Source organism: Loxodonta africana, chromosome 15 (assembly GCF_030014295.1).
Source record: "Loxodonta africana isolate mLoxAfr1 chromosome 15, mLoxAfr1.hap2, whole genome shotgun sequence".
In the NCBI taxonomy this organism is placed as follows: domain Eukaryota; kingdom Metazoa; phylum Chordata; class Mammalia; order Proboscidea; family Elephantidae; genus Loxodonta; species Loxodonta africana.
Window position 1 is genome coordinate 48121189 of NC_087356.1, and position 25131 is coordinate 48146319.

Consider the following 25131-nt stretch of genomic DNA (forward strand, 5'->3'; position numbering starts at 1 on the left):
TTTCCATTTATTTAAGTCTGCATTAGTTTCTTTTAGCTGTGCTTTATGGTTTTCATTGTATAAGTCCTTCACGTCCCTGGTGAGATTTATATCTAGATGTTTATTATCTTAGATGCCATTGTAAATGGAATCATTTCCTTAATTTCCCCTTCAGATTTCTCATTGCTGGTGAATAGAAACCCAACTGATTTTTGTTTTTTGACCTTGTACTCTGCAACTTTGCTAAATTCTTCTACTCTAAAAGTTTTCTTATGTACTTTTTGGGATTTTCTATACATAGGATCATTATCATCTGCAAATTAGAGATAATTTTACTTCTTTTCTAATCTGGATACCTTTTATTTCTTTTTCTTGTCTAGTTGTTCTGGCTAGGACTTCTAATACAATATTGAATAGAAGTGGTGATAGTGGGTGCCATTGTATTGTTCCCAATTTCAAGGCGAAAGCTTTCAGTCTTTCTCCATTGAGTATAATGTTGGCTCTTGGCTTTTGGTATATGCCCTGAATCATATTGAGGAATTTCCCTTCTATTCTATTTAGGGTTTTCATCAAGAAAGTGTGTTGAGGGAGAGGGTGGGAGAGGATTATTTACTGATTAGTTAGTAGATAAGAACTACTTTAGGTGAAGGGAAGGACAATACTCAATACACGGAAGATCAGCCCAAATGGACTGGACCAAAAGCAAAGAAGTTTCCAGGATAAACTGAATGCTTCAAAGGTCAGTGGAGCAAGGGCGGGGGTTTGGGGACTATGGCTTAAGGGGACTTCTAAGTCAATTGGCAAAATAATACTATTATGAAAACATTCTGCATCCCACTTTGAAATGTGGTGTCTGGGGTCTTAAATGCTAACGAGCAGCCATCTAAGATGCATCAATTGGTCTCAACCCACCTGGATCAAAGGAGAATGAAGAACACCAAGGTCACACAATAACTATGAGCCCAAGAGACAGAAAGGGCCACATGAACCAGAGACTTGACATCATCCTGAGACAAGAGGAACTAGATGGTGCCCGGCCACAACCAATGACTGCCCTGACAGGGAGCACAACAGAGAACCCCTGAGGGAGCAGGAGATCAGTGGAATGCAGACCCCAAATTCTCATAAAAAGACCAGACTTAATGGTCTGACTGAGACTAGAGGAATCCCAGCGGTCATGGTCCCCAAACCTTCTGTTGGCCCAGGACAGGAACCATTCCCGAAGACAACTCATCAGACATGGAAGGGACTGGACAATGGGTTAGAGACAGATGGTGATGAAGAGTGAGCTACTTGTATCAGGTGGACACTTGAGACTGTGTTGGCATCTCCTGACTGGAGGGGAGATAGGAGGGTAGAGAGGGTTAGAAACTGGCAAAATTTTCACGAAAGGAGAGACTGGAAGGGCTGACTCATTAGGGGGAGAGTAAGTGGGAGTATGGAGTAAGGTGTATACAAGCTTATATGTGACAGACTGACTTGATTTGTAAACGTTCACTTAAAGCTCAATAAAAATTATTATAAAAAAATGTGTGTTGAATTTTATCAAATGCTTTTCCTGCATCAGTAGAGATGATCATGTGGTTCTTTGTTCTGTTGATGTGGTGTATTACATTGATTGATTTTCTAATGTTGAACCATGCCTGTATTCCTGGAATAAATCCACTTGGTCATGGTGTATGATTCTTTTAAAATACTGTTGGATTCTATTTGCTAGTGTTTTGTTGAGGATTTTTGCATCTATATTCATAAGAGATATTGGCTGTAGTTTTCTTGTAGTCTTTGTCTGGTTTGGGTATCAGGGTTACATTTGCTTCATAGAATGAATTAGGGAATATTCCTTCCTTCTCTACCTTTTGGTAGAGTTTAAACAGAATTGGTGTGTCAGTTCTTCTCTAAATGTTTGGTAGAATTCCCCAATGAAGCCATCTGGCCTAATACTTTTTTCATTGTTGGGAGGTTTCTTATCCCTGGTTACATCTCTTCACCTTTTACGGGTCTCTTGAGACTTTCTATTTCCTCTTGAGTCAGCTTGGGTATGTTGTGTGCTTCTAAGAATTTGTTCATTTCATCTAGTTTGTCTAGTTTGTTGCCATACGGTTGTTGATAATATTCTGTCATAATTTTCTTAATTTCTGTAGTCAGTTGTAATGTGTCCCCTCTTTGAGTTTTTATTTTGGTTATTGGCATCTTTTTCCTTTCTTTTTTTGTCAGCCTAGCTAAAGGTTTATAAATTTTATTGATCTTTTCAAAGAATCCACTTCTGGTTTTATTGATTCTATGTTTTTCTGTTTTTGATTTTATTTCTCTCTGCTCTTACCTTTGTTATTTCCTTTCTAGCAGGTTCAGGCTTAGTTTGCTCTTTTCTTTCTGGTTCCTGGTGTTGTGGAGTTAGGCTATTAATTTGAGATCTTCTTGTTCTCATGTAGGCATTTATTGCTTTAAGTTTTCCTCTAAGTACTGCCCTCACTGCCTTCTGTAAGTTTTGGTATGTTGTGCTTTCATTTTCATTTGACTAAGAAATTTGAGATTTCTCTTTAGATTTCTTCCTTGACTCATTGTTAATTTAATAGTGTGTTGTTTAATTTCTATGTCTTTGTGTATTATCCTCATTTTTTTTCCTGTTATTGATTTTTAGCTTCACTTCTTTGTGATCAGAGAAAATACTTTGTGTAATTTCAGTCTTTTTGAATATATCAAGACTTCTTTGTGACCTAACAGGTCATCTGTCCTAGAGAATGATCCATGTGCACTGAGAGTAGAACGTATATTGTGCTGTTCTTAGACGGAGTATTCTATGCATGTCTATTAAGTCTGGCTGGATTATACTGTCATTCAGGTCTTCTCTTTTCTTGTTGATCTGTTCAGTACTGAAAGTGGTGTATTAAAGTCTTCAGCTATAATTGTAGTACTGTCTTTTTCTCTTTTCAGTTCTATCAGTGTTTGGTTTATATATTTAGGTACCTGATGTTGGGTGCATATATATTCATGACTGTTAAATCTTCTTGATTAATCGACTTTTATCACTGTATAATGCCCATCTTTATCTCTTCTAAAGAGCCCTGGTGACACAGTGGTTAAAGTGCTTGACTGCTAACCGAAAGGTCCACTGTTAGAACCCACCACCTGGTTCCCAGGAGAAAGATGTGGCAGTCTGCTTCTGTAAAGATTTACAGCCTTGAAACCCTGTGGAGCAGTTCTGCTCTATCCTACAGGGTCACTATTAGTCAGAATCGACTGAATGGCAGTGGGTTTGGTTTGGTTATCTCTCCTAATGGATGTTGTCTTAATGTCTACTTCTGATACTAAGATTGCATCCCCCACTCTCATTTGGTTATTATTTGCATGGAATATTTTTTTCCATCCTTTCACTTTCAACCTATTTGTGTTCCTGGGTTGAAGGGTGTCTCTCTTTTAAAGAGCGTGTTGTTAGGTCATGTTTTTTTAAATCTGTTCTGCCACTCCCTGCCTTTTGATTGGTGCATTTAGTTCATGTACATTCACCATAATTACATATAAGAAGTGACTTAGTTCTGCAATTTTGTTTTTCATATGTCTTAAGCCTTTGTTGTCTTTGTTTATACTGCTTGCTTTTGTGTTTTGTTGGTTTATTGTAGTGACCCTTTTTGGTTCCCTTCTCCTTTCCTTTCGTGTATGTTTTTTGTATATTTTCTTAAGTAGTTACCATGCATATTACATTTAACAGCTTACATTTATAACACTCTGAAGTAAGTTGATACCAACTTAATATCTGTAACATACAGGAAATTCTATATTTATATCATTCCTCTCCCTCCACTTTTGTTGTTATCACTAATTACATCTTTATGTTTCATGTACCCTGTGACATAATTTTATCTTTACCCTTTATATATTTGTTATTAAAAAACATGAAGAATAAAACATTTAGAATTATCAAGCGTAACTACCCTTTTAAAGCCCTGTACTTGTTCATGCATTTCCCTTTATTAGGAACTTCTCTTCTTATGCATACCTTTGAATTACTTTCCAATGTCTTTTCCCTTCCATATGCAGAACTCCCATTAGTATTTTTTGTAGAAGCCAGTGGTGGGTGTGAACTCTCTCAGCTTCTGTTTGTCTGAAATGTTTTAATTTCATCGTCATTCTTGAAAGATGATTTCACTGGGGATAGTTTTCTTGGTTGACAGTTTTTGTCTTTCAGTACTTTAAATGTATCATTCCATTGTCTTCTGGCCTTTAATGTTTCTGAGGAAAAATTGATAATCTTATTGGGAAGAGTTTTTATGTGGCTGTTTGCTTTTCTCTCACTGCTTTCTGGGTTCTTCCCTTATTTAAAATTTTTGAGAGCCTAACTGTGATGTGTCTTGGTGTAGGTCTCTTTGGGTTTATCCTGCTTGGGGCTCCTTGAGCTTGCATTTGTAGATTTACGTCCTTCGTGGGATTGGGGAAATTGTCTGTAATTATTTCTTCAAATATTCATTCTGTCCCTTCTGTCTCTCATCTCCTGGAATTCTCGTGATGTGTACATTGTATCTCTTGTTGTCCTTTAATTCCGTTAAACTGCTCAGCCTTCTTGAGCTTCTGTTCTTGTTGCTTTTCAGCATCTATAATTTTAACTCTTATCCTCCAACTCTTTTTAATGTGCCATGCTTTTGTAAAGAGATAGCTGTTTTACTTTTTTAGGTCGTCTACTTTAGAGCTTAAGAATCAGCCATAGTAGTTGCTATACAATTAATTCTTGAATTTGGAATATATATTGATGTGCTTTAAAAAGCTCTGATTTTCCACAGAAACAGGAAATTCTGGATCTCTTTTCTTCAGTACTCTATGAGTGTGTTACTCAGGAGACCCCGGAGATGTTGCCTGCATACATAGCTATGGATCAGGTATAGTTTGAAAAACCTATTCCAATTCTGATGAGATTTATCCTGTATTTAAGTATCATATTGAACAGTATAGTAAGGTTCCCTGCATGTTGATCTTTTCACTTTCTCGTTTGCTTTTAGAAGTTAAAAGAAACCCTTTCAAAGTTGAAAGCTCTATACATACCAAAAAAGCTTCAAATTTATGATGACTGGCATGTCCTCTGGGGGGTTGTCTTAATCTGAGGTTCCCATTCTCCCTTTCTGTCCTGTTCCCCAGAGTGGAAGAGGGAGAAATAAAATTTCTCTCTTTTCTCTGCTAGCATCCTTGTGTGATCCCTTGCTTCCTTCCTGACAAGGCCTCTTCATGAAAAAGACTATGCAGATGAGTAGTAAATAAACAGTGCCCAAATGTTAGCAGTGTTGTGTAATTATACCTATGTGTTTAAGCTGGAAAGAGGTTACAAAATCAGTAGGTAGTGATTTTTTAAGTTTTTTTGTGGGTTAAAGCTAAAAGAGTAATGCAGAAAATAATTCTTAACAGCTTTCCTAAAGCATCCCTTCTGTTTTCAACTGTGGTGACTTTACAGGGGTCCCAAGCGATGGGCTTTTAGGATCAGTCACTAACAACACAAGCTGCAGTCATTCAGTCAGAAAATACGATGCCTTTAATTATCATACAGTGTAGATGTTCGGTGTATACGTCTTCTAAATTAGATTATAATTTCTTTATTAAAGAAAGTAGGTCATGAACTTATCAGTAGTGTTGTTTTTGTCTTCTACCCCATCCTTGGGGTCACTGGCCTGTCTTTGTACCCTCACCTTGGTTTTCCAGAGGTGATTGGCTCTAGGCCTATTAAATCTTGAGTATTCAGAGCTGTTGAGGCAAGAATGAGCTCAGTTGCCTCTGCGGCTTTTACCTGAAAGCTGTTCATGTGGTGGCCATATTAAAGAAAGTGGGCCATGTACCTGTACGTGGTAAAGAGCTTTTCTGTGGGACAGAATACATCAAAACACAGAATGAATCTCCCCACTGCCCTTGACTGATTTTATGAACCACATTTTTAAAAGGCAGCATATTCTAGTATACAGTTCTGAGGAAGCGGCAGAGCAACTTCACCCTTTCATTAAATGGATTGTTTTTTCTCTTTTCAAGGCTATAAGAAGACTAGGAAGAAAAGAAATGTCTGAGACATCTGAACTTTGGCAGATAAGGTTGGTGCTAGAGTTTTTCAGCTCCAGAAGCCATCAGGAACGACTGCAGAACCACCTCAACCGAGGGCTCTTCATGAACTCTGAATTTCTCCCCGTTGTGAAGTGCACTATTGATAATGCTCTGGACCGGTGGCTGCAAGGTAATCATAGTATTATATCCTTTGTTCTTTTAAGATATATTAGAATCAGGTTTCCTTTTTTTAAAACTTTAGATGAAGGTTTACAGAATAAACTAGCTTCTCATTAAACAGTTAGTGCACATATTATTTTATGACATTGGTTAACAATCCCATGACATGTCAACACTCTACCTTCTCGACCTTGGGTTCCCTATTACCTGTTTTCCTGTCCCATCCTGCCTGCTAGTCGTGCCCCTGGCTGTCCCATAATGTTCCCATACAATCTTTCAAGTTGCTGGTGTCACTTTGATCCCATATAGATAGTTCTTAAAAGAGCATAATGCTCAAGGCAGACCGTTTTTACTAGTTAAGCTAAACTATTTTTCTGTTTTAAGAAGACTTCAGGGGATAATTTTGGTTCGGGGTTCAAAGAATGTCTCAGGACAAGAGTTTTAGAGGTTCATCCAGCCACCGTGGCTCCAGAAAGTCTGGAGTCCATGAGAATTTGAAATTCTGTTTTACATTTCCCCCACCCCGCCCTTCCTCCATTTGATCAAGATTTGTCTATGGACTCTTTGATAAAATATTCAGTAATAGTAGCTGGGCACCACCTAATTCTTCTGGTCTCATGGCAGAGGAGGCAGTTTTTCATGGAGGCAGTTAGCTACACATTCCTTGTCCTCCTCCTATTCCTGACTCCCCTTCTTCCTCTGTCTTTCCAGGTGAATAGAGACCAATTGTTGTGCCTTGAGTGGCCAAGTGCAAGCTTTTAAGACCCTAAGCATTACCTAACAAACTAGGAGGTAGAACAGAAGCACTAAATGGATATTAGGCCAAGTAACTGGGATATCCCATGAAACCATGACTGTAAATGTCTAAGCCAAACAACCAAATCCCATGACGTGTTTGATTGTACATAAGCAGCCTCAGCAGCTACTCTGTTGTTTTGTTGTTGTTGTTGTAGTAAATGTATTTGTCACACAACTCTCGAAACTTCAGCCTTTTACAGATGTACAGCGTACTGACAGCAGTTAATGGTAGTCAGCTGTGCAGTCATACTTGTAATCAATACGATTTTTCCATTACCGTTAACCCTCCTTTTCCCCTTCCTTCCTGCCCCTGGTAACCACTAATAAACTTTATTCTCTATACATTTGCCTTTTCTTGTCTTTTTATATAAGTGATGCCATACAATATTTGTTCTTTTTTGATTGGTTAATTTCACTCAGCATAATGTCTTCAAGCTTCATCCATACTGTAGCATATATAAAGACTTCATTTCTCCTACTGACTGAGTAGTATTTCATTGTATGTATCACATTTCGTTTATCCATTCATCTGTTGATGGGCATTTTAATTGTTTCCACCTTTTTGGCTATTGTGAATAGTGCTGCAGTGAACATTGGTGTACAAGTCTCTGTGTGAGTCTCTGCTTTCAAGTCTTTTGGGTATATACCTAGGAGTGGAATTGCTAGGTCATATAGTGGTTCTATTTTTAGTTTTTTGAAGAACCACCACACTGTTTTCCACAGTGACAGCACCATTTTGCATTCCAACCAGCAATGGATAAGGATTCCAATTTCCCCACATCATTGCCAGCATTCCTTATTTTCTGTTTTTTTGTTTGCTTTTGTTTTTTAATCTTAGCCCTCCTAGTGGAAGTGAAATGCTATCTTATTGTGGTTTTGATTTACATCTCTCTGATGGCTAGTAACACTGAGCATCTTTTCATGTGTTTGGTGACCATTTGAATATCCTCTTTGGGGAAATGTCTATTTCAAGTCCTTTGCCCATTTTAATCTTTGTTGTTGTTGTTGTTGAAGTTTTGTATATATTTTTGATATTAGATTCTTGTTGCTTATGTGGTTTCTGAAGATATTCTCCCAGTCGGTAGCTTGTTTTTTCACTTTTTTGGTAAAGTCTTTTGATGAACAGAAGTTTTCAATTTCTCTGAGGTCCTGTTTATTATTTTGTCCTCTGTTGTTTGTGCTTTTGTTATTAGACAGTCTATTGTTGAAATCTAGGCCTGACATGATTGCCCCTGTGTTTTTTTTCTAAGAATTTGTGGTTTTCATTTGCACATTTAGGTCTTTAATCCATTCGTGTGAGGCATGGATCCTGCTTCATTTTTCTGCCTGTAGAAATCCAGTTGTCCCAGCACTGTTTATTGAGGAGACTCGTCTTTCCCCATCGAATGGACATAGCACCCTTGTCAAAAATCAGTTGACCATGGATATTTGTGCTTATTTCTGGACTCTAAATTCTGTTTCATTGGTCTATGTGTCTGTTGTTTTACCCATGTTGTTGTTGTTGTTGTTAGGTGCCTTCGAGTCGGTTCCGACTCATAGTGACCCTATGCACAACAGAACGAAACACTGCCCAGTCCTGCGTCATCCTTACAATCGTTGTTATGCTTGAGCTCATTGTTGCAGCCACTGTGTCAGTCTACCTCGTTGAGGGTCTTCCTCTTTTCTGCTGACCCTGTACTCTGCCAAGCATGATGTCCTTCTCCAGGGACTGATCCCTCCTGACAACATGTCCAAAGTATGTAAGACGCAGTCTCACCATCCTTGCCTCTAAGGAGCATTCTGGCCACACTTCTTCCAAGAGAGATTTGTTCATTCTTTTGGCAGTCCATGGTGTATTCAATATTCTTCACCAACACCACAATGCAAAGGCATCAATTCGTCTTCGATCTTCCTTATTCACTGTCCAGCTTTCACATGCATATGATGTGATTGAAAATACCATGGCTTGGATCAGGCGCACCTTAGTCTTCAGGGTGACATCTTTACTCTTCAACACTTTGAAGAGGTCCTTTGCAGCAGATTTGCCCAATGCAATGTGTCTTTTGATTTCTTGACTGCTGCTTCCATGGCTATTGATTGTGGATCCAAGTAAAATGAAATCCTTGACAACTTCAGCCTTTTCTCTGTTTATCATGATGTTGCTCATTGGTCCAGTTGTGAGGATTTTTGTTTTCTTTATGTTAAGGTGCAATCCATACTGAAGGCTGTGGTCTTTGATCTTCATTAGTAAGTGCTTCAAGTCCTCTTGACTTTCAGCAAGCAAGGTTGTGTCATCTGCATAACGCAGGTTGTTAATGAGTCTTCCTCCAATCCTGATGCCCCATTCTTCTTCATATAGTCCAGCTTCTCGGATTATTTGCTCAGCATACAGATTAAATAGGTATGGTGAGAGAACACAACCCTGACGCACACCTTTCCTGACTAAACCAATCAGTATCCCCTTGTTCTGTCAGAACAATTGCCTCTTGATCTATGTAAAGGTTCCTTATGAGCACAATTAACTGTTCCGGAATTCCCATTCTTCGCAGTGTTATCCATAGTTTGTTATGATCCACACAGTCAAATGCCTTTGCATAGTCAATAAAACACAGGTAAATATCCTTGTGGTATTCTCTGCTTTCAGCCAGGATCCATCTGACATCAGCAATGATATCCCTGGCTCCACGTCCTCTTCTGAAACCAGCCTGAATTCCTGGCAGTTCCCTGTTGATATACTGCTGCAGCCGTTTTTGAATGATCTTCAGCAAAATTATGCTTGTGTGTGATATTAATGATATTCTATAATTTTGGATCACCTTTCTTGGGAATAAGCATAAATATGGATCTCTTCCAGTCAGCTGGCCAGGAAGCTGTCTTCCATATTTCTTGGCATAGACAAGTGAGCACCTCCAGCGCTGCATCTGATTGTTGAAACATCTCAATTGATATTCCATCAATTCCTGGAGCCTTGTTTTTCGCCAATGCCTTCAGAGCAGCTTGGACTTCTTCCTTCAGTACCATTGGTTCCTGTTCATGTGCCACCTCTTGAAATGGTTGAATATCGACTAATTCTTTTTGGTATAATGGCTGTGTGTATTCCCTCCATCATCTTTTGATGCTTCCTGCATCGTTCAATATTTTCCCCATGGAATCCTTCACTACTGCAACTTGAGGCTTGAATTTTTTCTTCAGTTCTTTCAGCTTGAGAAACACCGCGCGTGTTCTTCCCTTTTGGTTTTCCATCTCCAGCTCTTTGCACATGTTGTTATAATACTTTAGTTTGTCTTCTCGAGAGGCCCTTTGAAATCTTCTGTTCAGTTCTTTTACTTCATCAATTCTTCCTTTTGCTTTAGCTGCTTGACATTCAAGAGCAAGTTTCAGAGTCTCCTCTGACATCCATCTTGGTCTTTTCTTTCTTTCCTGTCTTTTCAGTGACCTCTCGCTTCCTTCATGGATGATGTCCTTGATGTCATTCCAAAACTTGTCTGGTCTTCGGTCACTAGTGTTCAATGCGTCAGATCTGTTCTTGAGATGGTCTCTAAATTCAGGTGGGATATACTCAAGGTCATATTTTGGCTCTTGTGGACTTTTCTCTGATTTTCTTCAGTTTCAGTTTGAACTTGCATATGAGCAATTGATGGTCTGTTCCACAGTCGGCCCCTGGCCTTGTTCTGACTGATGATATTGAGCTTTTCCATCATCTCTTTCCACAGATGTAGTCAATTTGATTTCTTTGTGTTGCATCTGGCAAGGTCCATGTGTATAGTTGCCGTTTATGTTGGAGAAAGAAGGTATTTGCAATGAAGAAGTCGTTGGTCTTGCAAAATTCTATCATTCTATCTCCAGCATTGTTTCTATCACCAAGGCCATATTTTCCAACTACTGATCCTTCTTTTTTTCCAACTTTCGCATTCCAATCGCCAGTAATTATCAATGCATCCTGATTGCATGTTCGATCAGTTTCAGACTGCAGCGGCTGATAAAAATCTTCTTTTTCTTCATCTTTGGCCCTAGCAGTTGGTGCGTAAATTTGAATAGTAGTCATATTAACTGGTCTTCCTTGTAGGTGTATGGATATTATCCTATCACTGACAGCGTTGTACCTCAGGATAGATCTTGAAACGTTCTTTTTGACGATGAATGCAACACCATTCCTCTTTGAGTTGTCATTCCCAGCATAGTAGACTATATGATTGTCTGATTCAGAATGGCCAATACCACTCCATTTCAGCTCACTAATGCCTAGGATATTGATGTTTATGCATTCCATTTCATTTTTGACGATTTCTAATTTTCCTAGACTTATACTTCATACATTCCAGGTTCCGATTATTGATCGATGTTTGCAGCTGTTTCTTCTCATTTTGAGAACCCATCCCAGGTGGTTTTGATTACTGTAGCTGTATAGTGTTTTTTAAAATCAGGAAGTGTAAGTGCTCCTACCTTGTTTTTCTCTTTCAACATTGTTTTAGCTGTTCGGGGCCTCTTGCCTTTCCATACAAAGTTGAGGATTGTTTTTTCCATTTCAGCAAAGGAGACTGTTGGGATTTTGATCAGGATTCCACTGGATCTATAAATAGCTTTGGGTCATTTTGACATCTTAACCCTTTGGTGACCCAATTATTTTCCCCTTTGAAGTATTTGTTGAGACCATATGTTTTCATTAACGGAATCATTCTGAATCATTGAGTAGGTAGTATCAATTTTTTTTTCTTGCCAGCTCCACAAGCCTACCCTAAGAATTTAGTGGTGTATATGAAGTACCAGTAATTATACCCCAGAGCCCCTACTGGGGTCTATTGGTACATATGTGAAAATTTTTCTTTTTCCTACCAAAAATTCAAACACTTCATGCAATACCCTGTAAAGACAGTAATTTGCAGCACACATCCATTTCTTTAGTTTGGTTTCAAACAGCCATAAAGGTCCTCCTTGCATTGCGGCAGCACGTGCTATCAATGGTACAGCAGCTTCCCAATAAACCCCAGAGGTGAAAGAAGTCCATGGTCATTATATTTACCACCAAGCACAAAACAGTTAATGAGATTAAGTCTTCTAGTCCATGAACATGAAACATCTTTCCATTTATTTAAGTCTTTTTTAATCTCTTTCAGTAGTGTTTTGTAGTTTTCATTGTATAAGTCCTGCTCATATCTGTTAGGTTTATTCCTAGGTTTTTCAGTCATTTGTAAAGGGTCACCAAAAAAGAGGGAGACCCTCAGCAAGATGGACTGACATAATGGCTGCAGCAGTTGGCTCAAGCATAACAATGATTATGAGGATGGCACAGGACCGGGCAGTGTTTCATTCTGTTGTACAGAACCTGCTCGACAGCACCTAACAACATTTCACTCTCTTAGATGTTATTGTAAATGAAATTGTTTCCCTAATTTCCCTTTCAAGTTTCTCATTGCTAATGTATAGAAAGTCACCTGAGTTTGTTTGTTGACCTTGTACCCTGCAACTTTGCTAAATTCTTCTATTAAGTTTTCTTGTGGACTTTATGGGATTTTCTATATATAGGATCATATCATCTGCAAATAGAGACAATTTTACTTCTTTTGTGGATACCTTTTATTTCTTTTTCTTGTCTAGTTGTTCTGGCTCGGACTTCTAATACAATATTGAATAGAAGTGGTGATTGTGAGCACCTTTGTATTCCCGTTTTCAAGGGGAAAGCTTTCAGTCTTTCTTCATTAAGTATAATGTTGGCTGTGGGCTTTTCGTATATGCCCTGAATCATATTTAGGACTGTCCCTTCTATTCTAACCTTCTTTAGTGTTTTCATCAAGAATATGTGTTGGATTTTATCAAATGTTTTTTCTGCATCAGTAGAGATGATCATGTGGTTCTTTGCCTTTGTTCTATTGATGTGGTGTATTGCATTGATTGATTTTCTAATGTTGAACTATACCTGCATTCCTGGAATAAATCCCACTTGGTCGTGATATATGATCTTTTCATATGCCATTAGATTTTTTTTGCTAGTGTCTTGTTGAGAATTTTTGCATTATATCCACAAGAGATATTGGCCTGTAGTTTTCTTTTCTTGCGGTGTCTTTGGTATCAGGGTTATGTTTGCTTCATAGAATGAATTGGGGCATAGTCCTTCCTTTTCTACCTTTTGGTGGAGTTTAAACAGAATTGGCATCAGTTCTTCTCTAAATATTTGGTTGAGTTCCCCAGTGAAGCCATCTGGTCCAGGACTTTTTTATTGTTGGGAGATTTTTTATCACTGGTTCAGTCTCTTCACCTGTTACAGGCCTGTTGAGACTTTCTATTTCCTCTTGAGTCAGTTTGGGTAGGTTGTGTGCTTCTAAGACTTTGTCCATTTCATCTAGGTTATCCACTTTAGTGCCATACAGTTGTTGATAATACTCTGTTATTTTCTGTAGGGTCAGTTGTAATGTCCCCTCTTTCAGTTTTTATTTTGGTTATTTGCATCTTTTCCCTTTCTTTGCCAGTCTAGCTAAAGTTTTTTGAATTTTATTGATCTTTTGAAAGAATCAACTTCTGGTTTTATTGATTCTCTCTCTGTTTTTCTCTTTTCTATTTATTTCTGCTCTTATCTTTGTTATATCCTGTATTCTGCTAGGTTTAAGCTTAGTTTACTCTTCTCTTTCTAGTTCCTGGTATTGTTGAGTTGGGCTGTTAATTTGAGATTTTTCTTTTTTTCATTTAGACATTTATTACTTATTACTGTAAATTTTTCTCTGAGGACTACCTTTCCTGTATCCTAAGTTTTGGTTGTTTCACTGAGTTCTTGATGAAAAAAATAATTTTATTAAATTCTTTGGGTTTACAAGGAATTTCAGTGAGTCAAGTGATGGCTATTTGATTGGATGGCATAAGATACTGGTTCCCTAAACTGGCTGATACTCAGAATTAGTTGTGGAATCCATGCTGTGCCCTCTGAATTAGAATTCTGTATGGTATATGTGATGACACATGGAAGGATTCAGGATTGGAAGCTCAAGCAAGTAGCAGATTTTGTGGTACAGTAGGTATTTTAACAGGTAGGGAAAGGAATTTGTTTTAAAGACTGTGTTAGGCTGGGTTCCCTAGAGAAGCAAAACCAGTGAAGTGTGTGTGTGTGTAGAGAGAGAGATTTATCTCAAGGAAGTGGCTCGTGGTTGTAGAAGCTGGCAAACCCCAAGTCCATGGGTCAGTGTCAGGCTGGAGGCTTCTGGCTCATGTAGCTGCAGGGGCTGACAAACCCAAGATCGACAGGTGAGATGACAGGCTGCTGGCCCATGGACTATGGAGGCTAAGGAATCTAAGATCAGCAGGCAGTATGGCAGGCCACTGGCTCATGTCCCAATAACCAGATGTCAGATGATGACGAGCCAGATGCAGGATCCAGAGCAAGCAAAAACCAAGGAGCTTTGCCATAATGTTCATATGTATTGGATGCAGGCCACACCCCTGAGAAAAATCCCCTTACAACTGATTGATCAAATCAGATCACATCATGGAGGTGATTACATTATATTGCAAAATGGAGCATAACTACATCATTACATATTTGCCAAATTACATCATTATATAACTGCCAAACAGCTGAGAATCATGGCCCAGCCAAGCTGACACACAACCTTAACCATCACAGAGACCAAAATGTTTTTATAATGCTCTAAAAATATATCACGAAGCTATAGAGAAGTAAAAAGAGCATAAGGCTGTGAACAGTGTAATATTGTTCTCACTGTGGATTCAGTACAACTGATCCAAATGACCTCTTCAAATAGGAATATTTGAACTTGGTAGAAAGCCTGTAGGAATGGCTAGGAGAGCAAGTATTCTTGTGACTCTCAGTTCTGTAATCACTTGACTCACTTCTGTTTGTATTTCTCTCACAGCTGAGGGTGATACGTGTGTACAAGCCTATCTCAGTGGACAGCCCTTTGAAGAATCTCAGCTGAGCATGCTGGCTTGTTTCCTCGTCTACCACTCAGTGCCAGCTCCACGGCACCTGCCATCTATTGGACTAGAAGGTAATTGTACATCTAAATCCTCTTTTCAGTACCTCTATTACTGATTCACTTATGTTTTTAGTTTCTTGGTAGGAGAGATTTCTAGTGAGTTATTTTCTCTAGAAAATAGAAGAAATATTTACCAGATCTTAACCTGCACATGCACAGAGAAATGTAGCAGAAGCCAAAAGGTTAAAATTGTTAGACCTTCATCTTTAATCACGTTAGGGTGTCATTGTTGAGAACTTTTTTCCAGAAAAACTATTTGAACTTTACACATGCGTAAACTTTCATTATATTTAGAAAGGATGGATTCTTCCTCACAGAGCCACAAACAGCGGCCTATACTTAATAAACTAAATGTTCATATTATTCTTCTCTGTTAATTGGTTTTAATTAAAGTCATTTTTCTTTATTTTCTGAATTTTCAAGGTTTATTTTAATCACATAATCTGAATTTCTATTATGAAACTTTAAAATTATCAGGTAGTTTGTATGTGTTTGACTTTTTTCATAATAGTTTTAAAAATTAATAGTGTTAGCACCTTGCTTTATTTTTCAGAATGTAGAATCAGATACAAAGTTTGCCTATTAGGCTGGATAATAAAATGTAATTAATTATAAATGCTGTTAATTATTTATTTACATCACTTTCAAGTTGCTGCCCCTTAACTGATTATGAAAAAATAAAAGATTTTTGAGAAGGGTGAAAATTGCTTCATTTATTCATTTAAACTTAAATTTTTATGACATTACTAATTTCCTGCTTTTTTGAAAACGTCACACAAAAATGCACTATCTAGAGATTTCTACTTCTAGGATGGAATTGTTTGTACTGGACTGACTCTCCCACAAAAACAAATACAAAAGCTAGACAAAATTCATAAAATAGCTGTTTAAAGCAATTAGTAGCAACCATGGACTTGATTCAGGGGCAGGATCCCTGAGAGAAGGAAAGCACGATGAAGTGAATTCTGTATCTGCCCTGACTTTTTCCCCAAAGGCATTTGCCAAGCCAGAGCAAAAGAGGTAGAGTCCAAGCAAACAGCATCAGTGCTTTTGGGTTGAGGAGCCAGAGGTCAGTGTTAATGATTGCCCAAAAGCCTAGAACTTGAGGAGCAAAATTTGAGGAGGGAATAGTAGGAAAAAGAACCTGGATGCTTTCTTCCCCTGAAGCATTTACCAAATCTTAACCTGCACATATACAGGGTGAGCCTTCAAGAAATGTAGTAGAAGCCATAAGGCTAAAATTTTGAGCCAAGATTTCAGCAGCAGAGTGCTAAGGAGTTAATGGGTGGAGTTCATGTCCTGCCAAAGTGAAGTAGTAGGGCATCCCAAGCATTTGGGTGAGAAACAGTAGCAAGACCAAGCCTTCGGAAAAAAGGTAAAACTGAAAACAGACCAGTCCTGAAGTTAGCCTAGAGCAGAATTGAGGATCTGCTTCTATCCTGTTTGCCTGACAGAAGAAAACTTAACCTTTGAGAAGGAAGAAAACATATTCAGAGCCTATATAATTTTTAATACATTGTATTCAGCATTCAACCAAAAATTACCAGACAGAACAAAAAATAGGACTAAATAGCTGGAAAAAGGCGTAGGGGCAACGTCTGACCTCCACTAACTTGATAAGGGGAAAGGAGAATCAAGATCAGTAGCCCAAGGCTGATTCCTGTGAGATGGGTTTCAGACATGTCTTCTCTCTCCATCATCTTTACCAATTCTGAGTCCAACCGTCCCTCCCACGGCACTCTCTACTTCTCTGATGGTTTCAGTAGTTTATTGCAGCCCAGTTACAGGGTTTATTAGAGACGTAACAGTTACGATTCAGGCCCAGGAACGCTCAGGATAGAGGATGGCCTCTTCCCAGCTATGCTCACAAGTACGCCTCTCCCTGGCCCTCAGCCTCTGCCCAAAGACACTCAGCTTTCTCCCTCTGTAGGCCGGGAAGCCCACTGCACCATCTTCTGCTGCTGCGTCTCTGCTGGTTCCTGGCTTTTCTTCCTTGGTAATGGTGGAATTCTCTCTTTCCTGCCTCTTGGGTGGCTCATTTAAAGCCTAGGGGGATGGCAAAACTGACAAATCACCTTGGCAGACCATAATTACCCTATCACTAGGGTTGGAGTTACAAGATGGTGGCTAGAAAGACCACACACAAAAGTGATCTATCACACTGCAATAATGAAAACCTAAGAGGAAAGAAAACAGATAATAGAAACAGACCCATACATGATCCAGATACTAGTTATCAGACTGGGGACTGGGACTTTAAATAGTTATGGTTAATATTTCCAAGAAAATAGAGGAAAAGATAGAATTTCACCAGAAACCTGGAATCAAGAAAAAAGAAAGGGAAATTCCAGAGCTGGAAAATGTAACACCTGAAATGAAGAACTAATTATATGGGTATGGTACATGTGGCATTTCTTGCCGTGGTCTTGTAACTCCCAATAAGGTAATTGTGGTCCACCAAAGGGAGTGGATAGCTTGCTAATAAAGCAGATAAAGCTCAGGGCACCGTGTGAGGGTGGAGCCATGTAAATAAAGTTTGTGGAACCCTAATGAAGGAATTGGTCAGTTTTGCATCCCCCTAGGCTTAAAATGAGCCATCTCAGGTGGGAGGATAGGATTTCACCACCACCAAGGAAGAAGGGGCAAGAGCAGAGTGCATCCTTTGGACCCAGGATTCATGTGCTGAGAAACTCTTGGAACCAAGAGACCAAGAGAGAGAACTGTAACACTGAAGATAGTGAAAAGCGGTGGCAGAGAAACAGTGGCAGGAGAGACGGTGCAGTGGGCTTCCAGGCCCACAGGGCAGGTAGGCTGAGTGCCTTTAGACAGGAGGCTAGTTGACAGAGTAGGGTGCCTCCAGACACTTGGTAGAGCTAGGTTTGCCAACCCCCAGAGCTAGAGCAGAACACTTTCAGGGCACAGCTAATTGGCAGAGAGTGGTGCCTCTCAACACGTAGCGGCCAAGCTAAAAGAGCCTTGTAACACTTGTTCGAGTGGTGCAGAGGCCAGGCCCAGGGGCCAAGAGCCAGGGAGAGACCTGCCTGTGGGCATGGCTGATAAGAGGCTGTCCTGATGGAAAAACTGTATCCTGAGCATTCCTGAACCTGAATTGTAACCTCTGACTTCCCCAGTAGACCCCATAGTTGTGAATATGGTCCCTGAGTTCTGGGTGGCTAGTGCAATGAATTATTGAACCCAGCAGAGAAGTAGAGAGTGCAGAGGGAGGGATGGATGGTGTCAAAACTGGTAAAGATGGTGGAGAAAGCAAGCATGTCTGACCTCCGCCTCATAGGAATCAGCCTTGAGCAGTTGATCTTGATTCTCCTTCCCCTTTGTGAAGTTAGAGGTTAGATGTTGCCCCCAGGCCATTCTTACAATGAGTTAATTAGCATTTAGCTGCAGCAGAAAAGTAGGTAAGTGAAGTATGACAGGTGAGCAGAAAGTCAACAGATGGAAGCACAGAGAGAAAAATGAATGCGCAACACAGAAAAGAGCATAAGATGTGTGGTTCACAGCTAAGAAGTAAACCTGTATGTTGTTGGAATCCAGGAATAATAGGAGAGAGAAAAGCAATATTTGAAGAGGTAGAGGCCAAGAATTTTGAAAAATGGATGATGGACTTCAAACTACAGTGTACCCTTAGCACAGACTTCCTCCTCAGGCCAGGATGAACTAACAGGGACCTGATTTACTCTTCTGCCTGAAATACCTCCCCCACCCCACTCCACCCCCCAGAAAACTCTGTACAATGCGTATGAAGTGATGGTTTTTGAGACACAGAAGATAGAAAAAGACTTAAATATAGAAATGGAAAGTACAATGTGTGAAACGAAAAATACACTGGTTGGGATTAATGGCATATTAAACATGACCAAATAAAAAATTAGTGAACTTAAAGACATAATAGAAGCTATCCAAAGTGAAACACAGAAAGAAAAAAGAATAAAAAAAGGAGTAGAGCATTAAAAATGAATTTAAAAATGCCTAGTTTACATGTAATTGGAATCCCCGAGAAAGAGGAAAGAAACAGGGTGATAAAAATATTTGAAGAAATACTGGAAATTTTCCAAATCTGATGAAAACTGTAAATCTACAGATCCAAGCTCAGTGAATCCAAAGTATGAGAAACATGAAGAAAACTACACCAAGACACTTCGTAACCAAATTGCTCAAGACCAATTATAAAGAGAAAATCTTAAAAGCAACCAGAGAAAAAGGCATGTTACATGCCAAACCCAATTTACATGCCAAGAAACCAAAATAATGGTGGCAGTTTATTTTTTTATGAAACAATGCAAGTGAAAAGATGTAGAATAACATCTATAAAGGAATGAAAGGAAAAAAACCTGCCTAGTTAGAATTTCATAACCCAATGAAATATCCTTCAAAAACTAACGTAAAACCTTATTTATACACAAAAAAGCTGAAAGAATTCATCACCAGCAGACCTTCCTACTGGAAATATTACAGTAAGTCCTTCAGTGAGAAGGAAAGTAACAATACCTGGAAATACAGATCTCTGTAAAGGAATGAAAAGAGCTGGAAATGTTAACTACATGAGTAAATCTCTTTAAAAAAACAATTGACCATAAAAAATAATTACAATGTACTGTGGGGTTTATAACATGTAAAAGTAAAATGCATGACAATAATAGCTTAAAGGCTATTGTTTTAAGGCTCTTATACATGAAAAAAAAAAAAATACATGAAATAGAAACCCTGGTGGCGTAGCTGTTAAGAGTTATAGCTGCTAAGCAAAAGGCTGGCAGTTTGAATCCAGCAGGCGCTCCTTGGAAACTCTATGGGGCAGTTCTACTCTGTCCTGTAGGATCGCTATGAGTTGGAATCTACTGATGGCAACAGGTTTGGGTTTTTTCTTGGTTTTATACATGAAGTGGTATAACCTTACTTGAAAGTAAACTGTGATAAATTAAGGATAAGTATTATAAACCCTAAAACCCTAAAGCAGTCATTAAAATAAGAAAACAGTTATAGCTAATATGCCAACAAAGGAGCTAAAATGGAATCATAAAAAATACTCAGCCCAGAAGAGTCAGAAAAAGATGAAAGGGAGAACAGAGAACAGATGAGACAAATAGAAAACCAATAGCAAGATGATAGATTTAAACCTAACCATAGTGTTAGTTTTTTTTTTTTTTATAGTGTTACCCAAAGCAGATTCTGCTTGGTGTGGCTTCTCGTCAATAAAGACGCACCAAGGCGAGGAGGGAGGAGGAGCATTTATTTTGAGCTTGCAGGCAAGGAGCAAGGAGGTGTATACCTCAAATCAATCTCCCAAACAAAGGGAGGCAGAACTTTGTATACCATCCCTCACAAGGAAGCACATACAAACATAATGACATAAGTTATCATGATGTGCAAGAGCAGTAAGATAAACTGTTTTCCTTTGGCATGTAGGCTAATAAGCTGGGTTTGACTGGCTGGAGCCAAGGCATGTAGGCTAATAAACTGGGTTTGACTGGCTGGAGCCATGGCATGTAGGCTAATAAACTGGGTTTGACTGGCTGGAGCCATGGCATGTAGGCTAATAAACTGGGTTTGACTGGCTGGAGCCACATGCCATGCTTTGAGGATAATGAACAGGAGGGGGCAGGCTCCGGGTGTGAGCAGCTGCTAATTGAGCCACACACAGTGCTGCCACTTAAGGTTTTGCTTATAATGAACAGGAGAAGCAGGTCTTGCTTGGTAATGACTAAGCAGCTCCTGGCTGTGTTGGCTATCAGTCCCTTCTTCTCTTTGGTGACATGGTAATAAGCCATGTGCCCATCTTCTAAGTTGGGCAGTGGCTTCTTGATGTAGGAGATTGTATCTATGCTTTTTTTTTTTTTACTTTGCACCCAGATAGAAAAAAGGAAAGTACTGTATAGAACAGCAGACAAAAATTCCTGTTACAGTTAAAGGAAATAAAAATACTAAATAAATACTTCAGCTAAAAAAGTTTTTTTTTTTTTAACCAGGAGGTGAGACATTCAAAGACATTTGACTTATCTTGGTTAGGAACATGAAGCCAGGTAGCTTTCTGATGTACTGACAAATTCAACATTTAGTCATGTTGGTCACACTTGCCACTGATTGTGCTAATTTGACAAAAGCATTACTATGCCAAGACCATGTGAGAGACAGAGTTAGGAGAAGAATGAAGGTGAGGCATCACAGCTTCATATTTGCATGAAACAGGGTCTAGCTGAAGAGACTTACTGTCTTAAACAGGTAAAATATGAACAGGAAGGAGAAAACCACAGTTAACAAACTCTGTGGTTTAAAAACTCAGTCTTTTAACCAGATACTTCAGGTCTTTTAATGGCTCACAGTTCCAGTTGTCCTGAAGAGTTTTCATCGTAGGGTCAGGGTCTGGGGCAGGTGCCACTTTCGGCCAGGTGTGGTGAATCCAAGGTTTGACTCCTTTTAGTTTCACCACCATGTAGTTGATGAGAAGCACCTCGAAGGGTCCTTTCCACTGGTGCTGGAGAGGCTTATCTTTCCAGGGATGCAGCAGGTTGAAATGGGTGAACCGTCACCTCAGGAGGGTGTTCTTGTCTGGCAAGAGCGTTATCTGTGGAGAGAATAAAGGACAGCAGTCAAAGAACACAAATAATCTTTAGTATTTGAATAGCAACGGAACATTGTCTGATGCAGTACCGGAAGATGAGCCCCTCAGGTTGGAAAGCATTCAGAATAGGACACAGTGGCTGCAGCAAGGGGCTCAAGCATAACAATGTTAGAATGGTACAGGACCAGGCAGTGTTTTGTTCTGTTGTATATAGGGTTGCTGTGAGTCAGAACCAACTCAACAGACCTAACAACAATAACCCATTCACACATACTTTCATGTCCATAATGGGAGGATGCATGGGATTTTTTCAAAATGATGTACAGCATCTATTCGGGAACTAGAACTTTTCCTTGCAGAGTATGTTTCTAGATTCCTACATCTTGAGTAGCTCCTCACTTTTTTTCTGACTACTCTGGGTTATCTTCTTTTGAGATCTCTATCTAAGGTATCAAGGGGGCCACAGTTTCAGATTGTGATTGAGTTTTGGCCACTGCTTTTGCAGCTTCATCAGCTCTCCGGTTTCCTTTGATAACATCTGTGTCTCCTTTCTGGTGTCCTCGGCAATGGATGACTGCTACCTTTCCTTGGTAACCAGAGAACTTCTAGTACCTGGAGGATTTCTGTTGCATATTTAATTTCCTGTCCTGCAGTACTGAGGGAGGCCCCTTTCTTTCCAAAGGGCTCCATGAGCATGCAAAATTCCAGAAACATTCTTTGAGTCCATGTGAACATTCACTGTTTTACCTTTTGATAGTTGGAGAGCCCTTACCATGGCGATGAGCTCAGCCTTTAAAGCTAAAGCTCTTAGTGCAAGTGGTTTAACTTCAGGGGTTTCCCAGAGTATCACAACAGCATATCCAGCATGTCTTTTTTCCATTCTCCGTGAAGCAACTTCTGTCTGTAAAGATCTCAAGGTCAGGGTTTTGGAGAGGTTCATCACTCAGATCAGGTCTGCTGGAATAGACATCTATTATTTGTATGCATGTCCCAAACCAGGGGTGGTGTGTGAAGGCAGCAATGTAGCTGAGTTTAAGGTGGTTGTTTCTTTTAAAATTACAACTGGGTTGTCTTAATAAGGCAGCTTGGTACTCAGCCACCTGCCGTGCTGTCATCCAGTGGGGTCCTTTTTGTTCTAATATTGTCAGAACCAAGTGAGGAAGAAACAGTGATTGGGTGCCCCAAACTTAGCTTTTCTGCCTCTTTTAAAATTAGCTGTGGCTGCCACAGCTGGTAGACAGGCAGTTTACCCCATAGTGGTCATGTCTAGAACCTTGGAAAAATAAGCAATAGGTTGTTGCCATTCACCCAACTTTTGGGTTAGGACACCTGCAGCTATTCCCTGACTCTCATGCACAGACACTTCAAAGGGTTTTTGCTAGATTGGGGAATCCCAACGCTGGGGCTGATATGAGTTTTTCTTTAATTGCCTGTAAGGCTTTTGTTCATCAGTCCAAATAAAAGGATCTGAATCTTTCCCTTCAGTTGCTGTATATAAAGGCTTGGCTATTAGTCCAAAGTTGCAAATCCAGATTCTGCAAAAACCTGGTATTCCCAAGACTCCTTGGAGTTGCCTCCGGGACCTGGAAGGCGAGATTGCACAAATAGTCCCTTTTCTCCCTGGGAGCAGTTCTCTTTTTCCCTGAAAGATCCAGAACCCTAGAAATGTAACCTTGGCTTGAGAAATCTGGGCCTTATGTCTGAATACTTTGTACCCAGCCTGGCTCAGAAAGTTAAGAGTGGTGATAGTGTTCAAATCTGATTCTTCTGTAGTCTTGCTTGCTATGAGTAAGTCATTGACATATTGAAGCAGAACTCCTTTTTGGAGGGTTTGCTGTCTTTAAGTCTTTAGCCAGGACTGTATCAAACAATGTGAGGCTATTTTTGAACCCCTGTGGGAGTACAGTCCAGCAGAACTGTTGTGTACCGCCCCTTTCAGGGTCCTCCCACTCAAAGGCAAACAGTTCTTGACTTTCAGACTCTAATGGTATACAAAAGAAGGCATCTTTTAAGTGTAGAAGAGTAAACCAGGCAAAATGTCCTGGAAGAGTGGCTAGCAAAGCATACTGATTTGGCACTGCAGGATGGACTGTAAATACTATTTGGTTAATTGCTCTGAGGTCTTGAACAAACCTACACTCATTGTAATGAGGTTTCTTTACAGGTAAAATTGGTATATTATAAGCAGATTGGCATGGTCTTATGAGTCCAGATTCTAGATATTGGTGGGTAAGTGGGCAGAGGCTCATTTTGCCTCTAGGCTTAGAGAGTTTTGCTTTACCCGTGGTGGGCTGAATCCTGGTAACACTTCAGCTTTAACTGGAACGACATTTTTAGTTCACCCTGGTCGCCCTTGTGCCCATACCCAAGGGACTGCTGCATCCTCCATCTGTTTAGGCACAGTCTTCATGGGGGCTGCAATGGGTGTCGTGAGAGCCAACAGGCGGGCCTGCATTCTCCACCGCTGCTCCTTAGAAACTCCTTAGGTACTGTTAAATTTAGTTCACCTTCTTGGAAATGGATTTGAGCTTGTAATTTACAAAGCATGTCTCGCCCTAGTAAAGGAAACGGGCACTCTGGCATGTAGAGAAAATGTATGTAGATAGGTATGTTTATTGGTTATATTTAAACTGTATATAATTACAATATTCATAATTTCAAATATAGCTGTTGGGTACTTTCTGAAGTATGGATTAGATAAATTTTTTTATATCAAACATTTTAACTGTGCACTGGGGAAATTCATAATTTAAATACTGTTGTTGAGGAATCGTTTACAAAGGGAGGAATGCCTGTTTTAAATGTGATTTTGTCTCTGCAGCTTCCTTGAAGTGGGATGGGGGGGTTATGTATGGCTGAGTTTATTCTGAGATGTGTCCTTTTCCTCCATTTCTTTTTCTTTAGGGAGCACAAGCTTTGCTGATTTACTCTTCAAATTTAAACAGCTGAAAATGCCAGTGCGAACTTTGCTAAGACTGGCTCCTTTGCTTCTTGGAAGCCCACAGCCGATGGTTATGTGATCATGCCTGGTGGTACATCAGCCCTGAAACATGACTTCTGCACAAAATGTGACCAAACATCAAAGCTAAGAAAAGTTACAAGTTTTATAATATAACTGAGGGAAATGAGCTGCACGAACCTCAATGTATTTTAAAATCTAAGTGTCTTAAATGCTCCAGAGAAGATGTTGCTGTCAGCATTGACATTATATGCTATATAAAAGTCAGTTGAAATTTACTTTCATAAATAAAAATTTTTGGTTTGTTTTCAAAACTTTTGGTGATTGCATTAGTTTTGGGATTTAGAGGATAATAGAGTGGGCGGGGCTAGAGTGAATATTGGTTTTTAAAGTCTTTAAGCTGTGATGATTCAGGTGAAATGAATTTATACTCAGAAATCCGAAGTTGATTAAGCAGCTAGGTCATAAATTTTACTTTCTGCAGCAACAAACGAGCTTTTGTAATTTCCTAAAATGTCACAGTTCTCTCTGAAATAAGTTTCTCGTGATATGATTGCTTTAAACAAGAGATTTTTATGCAAATGAAGAATCGCCCAAAATAAAGCCTAAATTAAATAGAGAAATCATGAAACTTACACTATAGAGGGGTCTTCAGAAATTGTATATAAAAATAA

The 25131-nt window shown here is 39.4% G+C and overlaps 1 protein-coding gene across 6 annotated transcripts in view; it reads left to right on the forward strand.

Annotated features, from left to right (window-relative positions):
- The window catches only part of ANAPC1 (anaphase promoting complex subunit 1), a 184694-nt gene extending 159923 nt beyond the window's left edge, over positions 1 to 24771 (forward strand). For all 6 annotated transcript variants that reach the window (XM_023557036.2, XM_010597103.3, XM_023557037.2 and 3 more), the window contains 4 exons: positions 4752 to 4847; positions 5980 to 6178; positions 14805 to 14939; positions 24403 to 24771. In XM_023557036.2, coding sequence (XP_023412804.2) covers positions 4752 to 4847; positions 5980 to 6178; positions 14805 to 14939; positions 24403 to 24518 — 546 coding nt within the window. In that variant the 3' untranslated portion in view covers positions 24519 to 24771. The remainder of the gene's footprint in view (positions 1 to 4751; positions 4848 to 5979; positions 6179 to 14804; positions 14940 to 24402) is intronic.
- Positions 24772 to 25131: the final 360 nt, after the last annotated feature.